The 12,912-nt window shown below is 43.0% G+C and overlaps 1 protein-coding gene across 2 annotated transcripts in view; it reads right to left on the bottom strand.

The window, feature by feature from the left end:
* Nucleotides 1-1,406: 1,406 nt before the first annotated feature.
* Nucleotides 1,407-12,912, bottom strand: part of LOC137377777 (sodium- and chloride-dependent neutral and basic amino acid transporter B(0+)-like) — a 68,860-nt gene continuing 57,354 nt past the window's right edge. Inside the window, exon 13 of one of the 2 annotated variants that reach the window (XM_068047821.1) lies at nt 1,407-12,084. In XM_068047821.1, coding sequence (XP_067903922.1) covers nt 11,953-12,084 — 132 coding nt within the window. In that variant the 3' untranslated portion in view covers nt 1,407-11,952. The remainder of the gene's footprint in view (nt 12,085-12,912) is intronic. The other variant, XM_068047819.1, reaches the window with a different exon arrangement.

Genomic DNA, 12,912 nt, shown 5'->3' with positions numbered 1-12,912 from the left:
ATCCTAACCATTCGCTGCGTAAAAACATTTTTCCTCATATCACCTCTGCCTCTTTTGCCAATCACTTTAAATCGGTGTCTTCTGGTTCTGGATCCTTTGGCCAATGGGTACACTTTCTCCCTATCTACTCTGTTCAGATGCTCATGATTTTAAACACCTCTATCAATTCTCCTCTGAATCCCTTCTCCAATCTATCCACTTAACTGAAGTTTCTCATCCCTGGAACCATTCCGTGAATCTTTCCTGTACCCTCTCTATTGCTTTCACATCCTTCCTAAAGTGTGGTGGACACAATACTCCAGTTGAGGCCAAACCAGTGTTTTATACAGGTTTATCACAATTTCCTTATTCTTGAACTCTATGCCCTTATTTATAAATCACAGGATCCCATATGCTTGATTATCTGCTTTCTCAACCTGTCTTGCAAACTTCATTGATTTATGCACATATACCCCCAGATCCCTGTGCTCCTGTACCCCTTTTAAAACTGTATCCTTTAATTTATATTGCCTCTCTTTGTTCTTCCTACCAAAATCACACTTTTCTGCATTAAATTTCATCTGCCACTTGTCCATCCATTCCACCAGCCTGTTTATGTCCTTTTGAAGTTTATCACTCTCATTCTTACAGTTCACAATGTTTCCAATTTTTGTGTCATCCACAAATTTTGAAATTATGCCCTGTACACCTAAATCCATGTCATTCATATAGATCATGAACATCAGGGCTCCTAACACTGACCCCTGGGTAACCCCACTATATACCTTCCTCCAGTCCAGAAAACAAGCATTAACCACTACTCTCTGTTTCCTATCACTCAGCCAGTTTTGTATCCATGCTGCTACAGTCATGTTTATTCCATGGGCTCTAACTTTGCAGATATACCTGCTATGTGGCACTTAATCAACTGCCTTTTAGAAGTCCATGTAGACGTCATCTGCATGACCCTCATCAACCCTCTCCGTTACCTCATCAAAAAACTAAAGCAAGTTAGTTAAACATGATTTGCTCTTTGCTCCATGCTGGCTTTCCTTCATCAATACACATTTATTCAAATCATGTTAATCTTGTTCTGAATTATCATTTCTAAAAGCTTTCTCACCACCAAGCTTAAACTAACTGGCCTGTAGTTGCAGGACTTACACAACTACTGTATCTAAGGAGGATTGAAAGATTATGGTCAGTGCCTCTGCAATTCCCACCCTTACTTTTCTCAGTATCCTTGGATGCATCTCATCTTGGCCTGGTGGTGCCAAAGGACTGGAGAACTACAAATGTTACACCCTTTTTCAAAAAAAGGGTGTAAGGGCAAGTCCAGCAACTACAAGTCAGTCAGTTTAACCTCGGTGGTGGGAAAGCTTTTAGAATGATAATTCAGAACAAAATTAACATCTGGGTCTGGTGACATATTAATTTGAAGTACAGCCAGCCTATCCAATACTTCCTCTTTATCAATTTTTAGCTCGTATGGTGTCATACATAACTCCTCTTTCACCATAACTTGAACAATATCATCTTCTTCTGTAAAGACAGATGCAAAGTACTCATTTAGTCCCTCAGCCATGTCCCCTGATTCCATATGTAAATCCCCTTTTGCAACCCCAATTGTCCCCACTCCTCCTTTTACCACCCTTTTGCTATTTGTATGCATATGGAAGACTTTAGGTTGCCTTTTGTGCTAGCTTCCTCTCATACTCTTTGTTTTTCTTATTTGTTTTTTCACTTCCCCTTTGCATTGTCTATATTCTGCCTGGTTCTCAATTATATTATCCACTTGACATCTGTCATATTCACCCCTTTTCTGCTTCATCTTTCTCTCTATCCCTTTCATCATCCAGGGAGCTCTGGATCTGTTTGCCCTATCGTTCCCCCTCATGGGAATGTACCTTGACTGCACTCGAACTATCTTCTCTTTAAAGAGCAACCCATTGGTGCAGTTACAGTTTTCCTTGCCTATCTTTACTTCCAATTTATTTGGGCCAAATGTGTTTTCACTGCAGTGAAAGCACTGTCTGAGAGAAGCAGTGCTTTGAACAGTAGTCTTTCAATGGCTATGGCTGAAGCTCTTTAGTTTCACTGATCAAAGCTCGTCAGTTACACAGAAGAAGCTCTTCCCTGTAATCAGTTGCAAGGTTCCTCTCCCTTACTGGGGCAGGAACGGACATGACAAAAGCTCAGTTGTGAATTTACTTTATTGAGACAAAGTCAGAACAAGTTTATTAAGTTTTACTCAAACTAAAGCAATAAACTCAAGCAGTGATTTACAGTCTAACGCGGGCTATATACTTCCTGTATTAGTTCAGGACAGAAAGCGTAGCTTTTGGTCTTCAGATCTCTCTCTTTGACTTCTTGTTTCTTGTTTTTGCCATACGGACTTGATTTGGAGGGTCTCTTTTATCCTGACTCTTATCCAATTAACCCCGTCTACTGCCTAGTCATGCTCATCCCTTTGGTGATTCGCCAGAGCAGAAGGACTTCTTCATTCATCATTTTAATCTCCCGTTATCTCAGTCTGTTACATTCCTTCAGTCATTAATCTCTAGCAGCCTCAGAACATGCTGTGGTTTCAGGCTAATCCAGAATTCAGAGAAAGATGGTTCCTAACTGGCTTTTTAACTACTTTAATTTCTTACCCAGCAGATCCAAGGGGGTACCCTGCTCACCTTCAATCCCACCCCGCAGAAACCTGGAAGAGGGCAGGATGATGATGGGATCCCAAACCGATGTCAATTTCAGGGGATTTAACTCCCGCATGCACGCACACCCATCTCCCCTTGCCTGGGAAAATTCCCCCACTTTCGCTCCCCAGAATTGGGAGGATGTTGCTCCCTCACTGACTGACTGTTACTGCCCAGGAGTAGAAGACTCTTACTCCTTCACTGAGTCACTGTCACTGGTTCAAGCCTCATCTGCTGCCACAATCAGTGGTGCTAAAGTGGAGAATCAGCAGAGGCAGAATGGGAACTGGAGCAAGACATTTTAATTCCTCACCCCCTGCGCTTCCCATCAATTGAGAGGAGCTAAAATTCCCTGTAATGACTTTGTCAGTCTAAATTTATTCGATTCTCCCTTTAGAATTTCAAAAATGTGGCGTTTTGAAATGAAACCGACAGGGATAATTAAACAAAATTGCACTGCCAGCCCAAAGCTTCAGCTGTTGGAACAGCCTATTGGGAATTCAGGCCCATGCTTCACATGATATTCCCTGAACACACACCTGATATGTGCATCAGGCTGGCAAAGCTCTGCACAGAGATTAAATTTGTAAATTTACCAATCTGCTGTTTAAAATAGTTGTTCGAAACATAACTGGTTCTTTCCAAACCCAAATTCCTAGACTTTAAACTGATTGGACCTGAAAATCAGTAGGGGTCAGTGCACACAGAGGGCTGAATTTTGTTGGGGGTTATGCCAGGGGCCCTGATAATGGGCCTGAAAGCCGGGGGCAACCCCGCCTTTGTATTTTCCAGGACCCCCAGCCACATTTTGGGACAATCCGGCAACTAAGTAACTTTAACGTAAGAGAGCCCACCTCCAAGAGCTGCCAGCCAATTGGAGGGCCGGCAGCTCTCCAATCTCAGCATCACCACTGGGAATGGTGGCCACTGCTGGAATTACACCCAGCTGAGAGGACGCAGTGATGGATGTCAACCTCGCAACAAGGAGATTGGGGTTGGGGGTTGTCAGGGCCAGTGAGGCAAGTCCCAGCAAGCTGGGGGGGTGGGGGTGGGGGTGGTTGGTGGGGTGGGAGAGGCATGTTGCTGCAGGGTGGCGATTGCTGCCAGGGTGCCCCTCCATGGGCCATAGAATTCCCGATTCAGAGGGCATCCTGCCTACCCGCAGGGAGGCCGCCAGGGTCAACCCATGCGGCAGAGGGTCCACTTGCTGCTGATAAAATGCCAGCAGCAGTAGGAAGAGGCCCTTTTTGGCTAGTTAAGTGGCATAATTGGCCTCTTAGCCGGAGGGCCGTCCTCCACCTTCTCCTCCGTTGGTAAAATACCAGGCAGCGGAAAGGCGATAGGCACTCCACCCGCCACTTGCCATTTTATGGGACCAACTCCTCCCAGACTTTCCTTAGAGGGCTGGTAAAATCCAGCCCAGAGTCACTGAATAGAACGAGACTATTCAACCCATCGTGACTGCCAATTTAGTCCCATACCCCTACTCCTCCCCATAGCCCTGCAAACTTTTACCCTTCAAGGACTTGTCCAATGCTCCTTTGAAGTACAAATCTGCTTCCACTACCCCTTTCAGGTAGTGCATTCCAGATCATAACTTGTGGTGCATCTTTTTCCTTACATCACCCCTTGCTCTTTTGCTAATTACTTCAAATCAGTGTCCTTTGTTACTTACCCTTCTGCCACTGGAAACAGTTTCTCCTTATTTAGTCTATCAAAACCTTTCATGATATTGAACAGTTCAATCAAAAGTCCTCTTAACTTTCTCGGTTCCATAAAAAAAAAAAATCCCATTTTCTTGACTCTTCACATAATTGAAGACTTTCATCCCTTGTACCATTCTCAAATTCTCTCTGCACCTTGCTAAGGCCTTGACATCCATTCCAAATGTGATGCCTGGAATTGGACACAATACTCAATAGAGGACTGATCACTGATTTATAAAAGTTCAGCATAACTTCCTTGCTTTTGTAGTCTATACGTTGATCCCATATGCTCTTTTAAACAGCCAGGGAACCAGAGTTGGCCATACAAGACACTTTATCATAGGGAGCACTTCCACGCATACAAGTAATGTGAAGATGAAAAATTATGGACAAAAACTGAAAAGTTAAAAAAACTGACTGTCTTTTAAAATGGACTTCTTTTAAATAGTGAATAGTGTGCTCCACAAATGCTGACCAAAGGAAAAGGACTTGGCCTTTCTATATTCAAACTATCTGACAGAGAAAAAGGAAAAATCTTCAAAGCCAAGAGGTGTCAATTGCACCCATCATACACATCCTAAAATATTCCAGAATTGAATGGGTTCTTCTGAAACAAAGAAGGTGTGAAGTAGCTATATCCTGGGCCATTGTACGATCACCATGGGAGAGAAACCAAAGCTTCTCTTACCCGGAGGAGAGATGTAACACAGCTTTACCGTAAAAAGCAGCCTGGAGAGAGAGGGAGGAAGAGACATCCAGAAAGCAGCATTCAAAAGCTTGTTTCCAGCAAACCCAAAGACATGCACCCTGCTGTAGAACACTACATCTAAACTTATACAGCAGTGAGCTATAAATGATCTATTGACTAAACTGAACTTTCAACCAAGAGAGAAATCTACAATCACATCAGGCCTGCAAACAATGAGATCTTTACATCCAAGAGGTTACCGTAACCCACCAACTACTCCCGCACCCCCCCCCCCCCATCCCGGCCAAAACCGTGTATGCGTGTGCGTGCACACAAGCGAATGAGTGAGTGGATGCAGTTGCGACAATTTTGGGACAAGGCATATTGATCAACAAACAATTGACTTTCTGTTTTAAACCTACAGGAAGACTTGTTGCTGTCTGTTTATTTAGCAAACAAAACATAAAGGGGTTAAACCTTATTAACAAAACACACTTGCTACAGTCAGGTGGGAATTGAATAGTGGGAACCACCTAAACCTCACCACATGACCATGACAAATTGGCGCTTTGAAGCCAGGATCTGAACCACCAGACAAATTAGAGATTTGGAAAATGGGAGAAAAATTGACCTCAAATTGTGGAAAAATAAGCAAACAGGTTTTTTTGTATTCTTCATTTTTTTTTCTCTCTACAGTGCTAGAAACAAAAGAGGTGGCCACATTTAATGTGAAGGAGTTTGTAGAGCAGGGAGAGATATCCCATGATAAGTTAAACAAATTAATTATTGATGATTTAAAAAGCTACAGGGATGGGAATCACTTTCAAATAAAAATCAAAGAAACCTGAACTGGTAAAAAGTCCAGCCAACCATTTTAAACTTACCCCTGAACCAGAAGACGACAGCATGGAATTTGAAACTGAACGGATAGCCCTAGCTGGAATTCAGTTGGAAAGGGAAGAGATGCAGTTTCAGAAGAAAAAAAAGAGGAAAGAGGGATGCAAAGAGAGGAGGTTTGAGCTAGAAGGGCTAAAAGCACAAGGTGAGCATCCTGCCAGCCAATCTAACCTTATCCCCAATTCAGAGCAAAACTTTGATGCACTGAGACACTCAAAGTTCGTGCCAAAATTTAATGAGGAGGAAGTTGAATCATATTTTATCTCATTTGAGAAAATAGCTACCAGGCTAAAATAGCCACAAGAAGTTTGGACTCTTCTCTTACAAGGCGAGTTTGTGGGTAGGGCAAAGGATGTTTTTCCTCTGTTATCAGAAGAAGGTTCCTATGACTATGAACAAACTAAAACTGTAATTCTAAATGTATATGAGTAAGAACCTGAAGTATATAGACAGATATTCAGACACACCCGGAAAAAGACCCACATAGACATACATTGAATTTGAAAGAATTAAATATATGGCTTTTCATCATTGGATATGATCTCTCAAGCTGGAACTCATGAAAATTTGAGAGAAGTGATGTTGCTGGAAGAATTTAAAAATAGCATCCCAGGTAGTTTAAGGAACCACATTAAAGAACAGAGATACCAGAGTAAGAGAAGCAGCAAATATGGCTGACAATTATGAATTAATTTACAAATCCCTAACTCAGGAAAAATTTGGGTCTAGTAACTCTTACAAGCGAAGGAGCGATAGCTGGGATGCAGATGAATCAGAAATGGTCTCAAGAGAAAAGGAGAGTAGGGAAGGAAAACCAGATCAGTCTCCAACTTTTAAAAGCAGGAGGCCAGGTGATAAACCATGAGGGATCCGACCACATGTTTCCAGTGTGGCAAATCTGGGTATCTCCAGGAAAATTGTTGGTATGCCAAAATACCAACAGGAGGCACTGCAATCAAGCTTGTGGCTTTGAAAATGGTAAGCCTGTGTTCTGATATAACACAAGAACAAAGCACATAACAGAACCTTTTACACTAAGGAAAAATTACTCTTATTGTGTCCCAGGCACTAGGCAAGGAGATAACTATGCTTAGGGATACAAGTTGTTTTAAAGTCCTATTAGCAGCCAAATTTACAGAAATGCCACCCGAAAGCAGAACAAGTACTATAGTATTGGTAAAAGAGCTTACTGAAAAATTTTTGAAAGTTCCCTTCGTTAAAATTTACCTACAGAGTAAGTTGGTTACCAGGATAGTGAAAGTCGGGGTCATTCCAAGCTTGTCCATGCAGGGGGTAGACCTATTCCTGGGCAATGACTTGGCAGAAAGTCAGTACCCAGAGGGTCCAGAACAGTTCAGAGAGACTGGAGACACGGAGAGAAACAAACAAAAGTCTGTACAACTGCTGGGGAAGTCCCAAAAATCACAGAGGTGGGAGGGGGGGGTGGCAGTGGTGTAACACAGCTAGGAAAATTTAAAGGAATTAAGATAAAAGCAGCAAAGGTTGAAGGAAAAGCACCAGAGATATGCTTAGCTGAAACCGTTTTTAATGATTTAAATAGGGACAAGGAAAGTTCCAAAATAGAAAAGCCAAAAGTGAGGGAGATGCCTCACCTGGTTGAAGTGCCACAGGAGAGAGTAGTGGAAGCTGGACAACCACCTGCAAACAGTAGTGTCCCATAGAACATGGGGCAGCTTAGGGAAAATTTTGGCCAGAATTTTACCCTGATCAAATGGGAGCTGTCCACCAACCAAAAAGTCAGTGGCGACCCCACCTCTGTCTGGCCTGGGGATCCAGTCTGGATTTTATGGTTCCCAAGCCCTTAATTGGTCTGAGGCAGGACTTTCACCTTATTGAGGCAAGAAATCCCACCTAATGGAGCTGCCAGCAAATCAGCAGGCTGGCAGCTCATAGTCCCAGCTGCCTCACCGGGAGCAGTGACCAATGTTGGGACTGCAACCCAGCTTTGCGAAGAGGAGGAAGGACAGCGCTGGAAAAAGGTAAGTTTTTGGGGCCTCGCCAAGGGTGATCAGTCGGGCCCCGGAAGGGCAAGGGTGGTTGACTGAGGGGAGGTGAGCATGTTGGGCATTGCGGGTGGTTGGGACATCAGGGGCAGCCCTCCGTCGGGCACAGTGTGACTGATCATGAGGGCCACCCACCCCAGGCCTTTAGAAAGCCACCTAATTTTAACAGGTAGCTTTTCTCAGGCCTGGGCCGCCTGCCTACCAACAATAAAATCCCCATGGCGGTGGGCGGAGGCCGTTAAGTGGCTATTAACTGGTCACTTAAAGGCCTTGATTGGCCTGGGGCGGGCAGGCCATTTTTTGTCGCCGCCACCCCGCATAAAATGGTAGAGGTGGGAGTGGGTCAGGCAGGGCCCCCCAAGCCTCCCACACCATTTTACATCCCCACCCACCTGCCCGGCCGCCAACCCGCTCTTCGTGGGGTGGGGGCGGGGGCATAGAATTCCAGCCCCTGTCTCTGAAGTGAAAGGGAAGATAAAATACCCTAAAGTAAACTACACTTGTGAAAATCACTAGAAAGCTAGAATTGTGTTCAGCATGGATCTACCCATTGAAGAATCAAATGATCAGGTTCCAAATCCAAAACTAATCAAACCCAAAAATTTAGATTTAGAACTCAGCAAGAACAAGGGGCAGGAGGAAATCCCAGATGCCTCACAGGGTCTAAAAACAATGATTCACCCACTACCACCCTAGAAATAAGAAGTTTAATGCACCAGAACCTGAAAAGTTAAAGCCATGAATTGTGCAAATAATAGTTAAGGGGTTAAAACTTGTACTGACTGGGAGACATGCAACCAGCAGAAACAAAAATTTGCATACTACATGCTTCAACAACCACGTTCTTATTGAAATGAATGCTCCCAAAGTAGTACAAACTAATGCTAGAGAAACTCCAACCCCATTTGACAACACGTAACCAGAAGAAATGCAATTTTTAAATGGTACCTCATCCAGTAAAAGGAAAATGGAAAAAACTTAAACTTGAATATGAAATAGCTTTTACAAGCAACACCAGCTGTAGCAGATGTAAGTTTGAGGAGTGAATGAAATGAAAGTGCAGCAGTGTGACCCTATGTCTTCTCCCTTTCTGAATCTAAAAAGCAAACAATGAAAAATTGAAATCCAAGGAATTTCATTTTTTCCATTTTGGGGAAGGTCACATGTACCAGAGGTGTGATAATGAAAAATTATGGTCAAAATCTAAAAACTAACTTTGTCTTTTCAAAAATAGACCTTTCTTTTGTGCATAGTATGCTGTAAAAATGGCCAAAGGAAAATGACTTGGCCTTTCTGTATTCAAACTGTCTGACTGGTCAGAATATAAAGCACAGCAGAAAATGACTAAAAGGTTAATCAGGAGAATGAAATTAGAGTATGAGAGGAAGCTAGCTAGAAATGTAAAATTGGATAGCAAGAGTTTCCACAACTATTTAAAAAGGAAAAGAGTAAGTAAAGTGAGTGTTGGCCCTCCAGAGTATGAGAATGGGGAGTTGCTAATAGATAAGGAAATGGCAGATGAAATGAACAAATATTTTGCTTCTGTCTTCACTATAGAGGATACAAAAAACATTCCAGTAATAGCTGTAAATCAGGAGGTGGAAGGAAGAGAGGAACTTGATGAAATTACAATCACCAGGCAAGCAGTACTGAGCAAACTGATGGAGCTGCAGGCTGACAAGCCCTCAGGTCCTGATGGGCTTCATCCTAGGTTCTTAAAATAGGTGGCGAATGAGGTAGATGCGTTGGTGTTAATTTTTCAAAATTCGCTAGATTCTGGAAAGGTTTCATCAGACTGGAAAATAGCAAATATAACCCCTCTATTCAAGAAGTGTGGTGGGGTGGGGGGGGGGGGGGGGCGGTGGGGAGGCAGAAAACAGGTAACTATAGGCCGGTTAGCTTGACGTCTGTCTTGGGGAAGATGCTAGAATCATTCATTAAGGAGGCTATAGCTCGGCACTTAGAAAAACTCAAGGTAATTGGGAATAGTCAGCATGGTTTTTGTGAAAGGGAAATCACGTTTAACCAATTTATTGGAGTTCTCTGAAGGAATAACATGCACTGTGGATAAAGGGGAGCCCGTTGATGCACTGTACTTGGATTTCCAGAAGCATTTGACAAGGTGCCACATAAAAGGTTATTGTGCAAAGTGGGAGCACATGGTGTAGGGGGTAACACATTTGCATGGATAGAAGAATGGCTGGCTGGCAGAAAACAGAGTATGCATAAATGCATCCTTTTCTAATTGGTATGATGTGACGAGTGGAGTCCCACAGGTGTCTGTGCTGCGGCCTCAAATTTTTGCAATTTATATCAAAGACTTAGATGAGGGGAGCCATGGCATGGTAGCTAAATTTGCAGATGACACAAAGATAGGTAGGAAAGTATGTTGTGAAGAGGACATATGGAGGTTGCAGACTGATATAGATAGGTTGAGGGAGTGGCCAAAAATCTGGCAGATGGAGTATAATGTGGGAAAATGTGAAGTTGTTCACTTTGGCAGGAAGAATAAAAAAAAGCAGAGTATTACTTAAACGGAGAATGCCTGCAGAATTCTGAGGTGAAGAGGGATCTCTGTGTTCTAGTGCATGAGTCACAAAAAGTTAGGATGCAGGTACAGCAAGAAATAAAGAAGGCTAATGGAATGCTATCCTTTATTACGAGGAATTGAAAATAAAATGTAAGGATGTTATGTTTCAGTTAGACAGGGCATTGGTGAGACCACATCTCTAATACTGTGTACAGTTTTGGTCCCCTTATTTAAGGAAGGATGTAAATGCTTTGGAGGCAATTCAGAGGAGGTTTACTAGATTGGTACCTGGAATGTGCAGGTTGTCTTCTGAGGAAAGGTTGGACAGACTGGGCTTGTTTTCACTGGAGTTTTGAAGAGTGAGGGGAGACTTGATTGAAGTTTATAAGATCCTGAACAGCCTTGACAAGGTGGATGTGGAAAGGATGTTTCTTCTTGTGGGTGAGTCCAGAACTAGGGGGCACTGTTTTAAAATTAAGGGTCACCCTTTTAGGACAGAGATGAGGAGAAATCTTTTCTCTAGGAGGGTTGTGCGACTTTGGAACTCTCTGCCTCAGAAGGTGGTGGAGGCAGGGTCATTGAATATGTTTAAGGCGGAGGTAGATAGATACTTGTTCGACAAGGTTATCGGGAGTGTGGAATTCGAGACACAAACAGATCAGCCATGATCTTATTGAATGGTGGAGCACGTGCGAGGGGTCGAATCACCTACTTCTGCTCTTAATTCGTATGTTTGTATGACAGGGACAAAGGAAAAATCTTCAAAGCGAAGGGTTTTCAACTGCACCCATCTGAAAATGTTCCAGAATTGAATGGTTCTTCTGAAACAAAGAAGGTGTTAAGTAGCCACGTCCTGGGCCATTGTGCGATCACCACGGAGGAGACACCAAAGCGTCTCCTACCCGGACGCAAGATGTACCACAGCTTTACCTTAGAAAAGAAGCCTATGGAGAGGGGGGGGGGTGGAAGTGTGAGTGTGAGAGAGAGAGAGAGAGAGAGAATGCATGAGTGGATGTAATGGTGACAATTTTAGGATAAGGTTTATTGATCAATAAAGAATTGATTACTGCGCTGTAATGTTCTAATTCTAAAATTAATCAACAGATGCTAAGAAGAACTGAAAGTGAACTCGGTAGTTAGAATGAGGAATTTAGGGTGAACATAAGAGAGGCTGTGCAAAATTGAAGAATTAAAAAGAAAACAGACAGGTGGATAGCACACTAGCAAAATTAAACAGTTAGCACCAAGTTATAGAGCAAACGAATTCCAGATTAAGAGAGATAAACTGTGAGCCAGTATATCTGGGCCCTGTCTGAGTTACTGACTGTTCACGAGAACTCCCACTGAAGTTACAGTGGGAGTACACCAGAACGGTAGTAGATTTGCAACACCATTGTTTACAAATTGACAGAATTGTTCCCTTAAATTTTCACATCTCAGGCTTGGCCAGAAGTTGCACACAGTTAGGGGATTCTGTCGAATCAGGCCTGTATCGTTCCCCTCTGTGTTGTTCCAAGTATGGACCCCAATCAGGAGCCGATGTGCAAGCGGCAGAGATTTTCTGTGAAAGGAAAAGTGAAATCTGTAATCATTTCTGCCTGAGTTTTACTGTGCATCAACATCCAACCAGAAAAAAAACCTTAGATCCGAATCAGGATATCCTGCAGTTTGATCCAACAACGAAGTTAAGTTGTAGAGGGAGGATCAGGATGTCCTAATATTTAAGGAGAAGAAATCTCACTCAGGGAATTATAGACAGTTAGTTTAATGAAAGCTGTGGGGAAAATACTGGAAGAAATTAGGAGGGATGTGAGTTTGGAAGTTCACAGGGAATTACTTAAGGCATTAATTGATGAAAGTATTTATTTTCACAGAGGGCCAATGTCCTCCAGAACAGATGTAGAGTGTATTGATTCCCTCCAGTTCTTCAAAATTTCCTTACTCAAGATGGTAAGTTCCGAGTAGTTGACAATCGTATTATACATGAGGGGCGGGAGAGGGGGGGTGGGGGGGGGGTGGTGGTGGTAAGGCGAGTGTGGTGTGCATGGGAGAGAGAGGAGAGAACCGGGAGAAGATTTTTGAAGATTGTACGTAAAAACGATTGTTAGGAATGAGTCGAGAGTAATGTCATTGTGTGGCTGAGATGTACTGAACCGAGAGTGCTGGGTGTGATACTGAGATGTACTGAACCGAGAGTGCTTGGTGTGATATAGAGATGTACTGAACTGAGAGCGCTTGGTGTGATATAGAGATGTACTGAACTGAGAGCGCTTGGTGTGATACGGAGATGTACTGAACTGAGAGTGCTTGGCGCGAAACTGGAGCGTATAGTTTCTGATTGATTCTTTAAATCATGGCATGTATTGACTTTATAAATAAAATGATGTTA

Source organism: Heterodontus francisci, chromosome 15 (genome assembly GCF_036365525.1).
Source record: "Heterodontus francisci isolate sHetFra1 chromosome 15, sHetFra1.hap1, whole genome shotgun sequence".
Taxonomy (NCBI): domain Eukaryota; kingdom Metazoa; phylum Chordata; class Chondrichthyes; order Heterodontiformes; family Heterodontidae; genus Heterodontus; species Heterodontus francisci.
The sequence above is the reverse complement of the archived record's forward strand: the minus strand, read 5'-3'. Positions and strand labels throughout refer to the sequence as shown.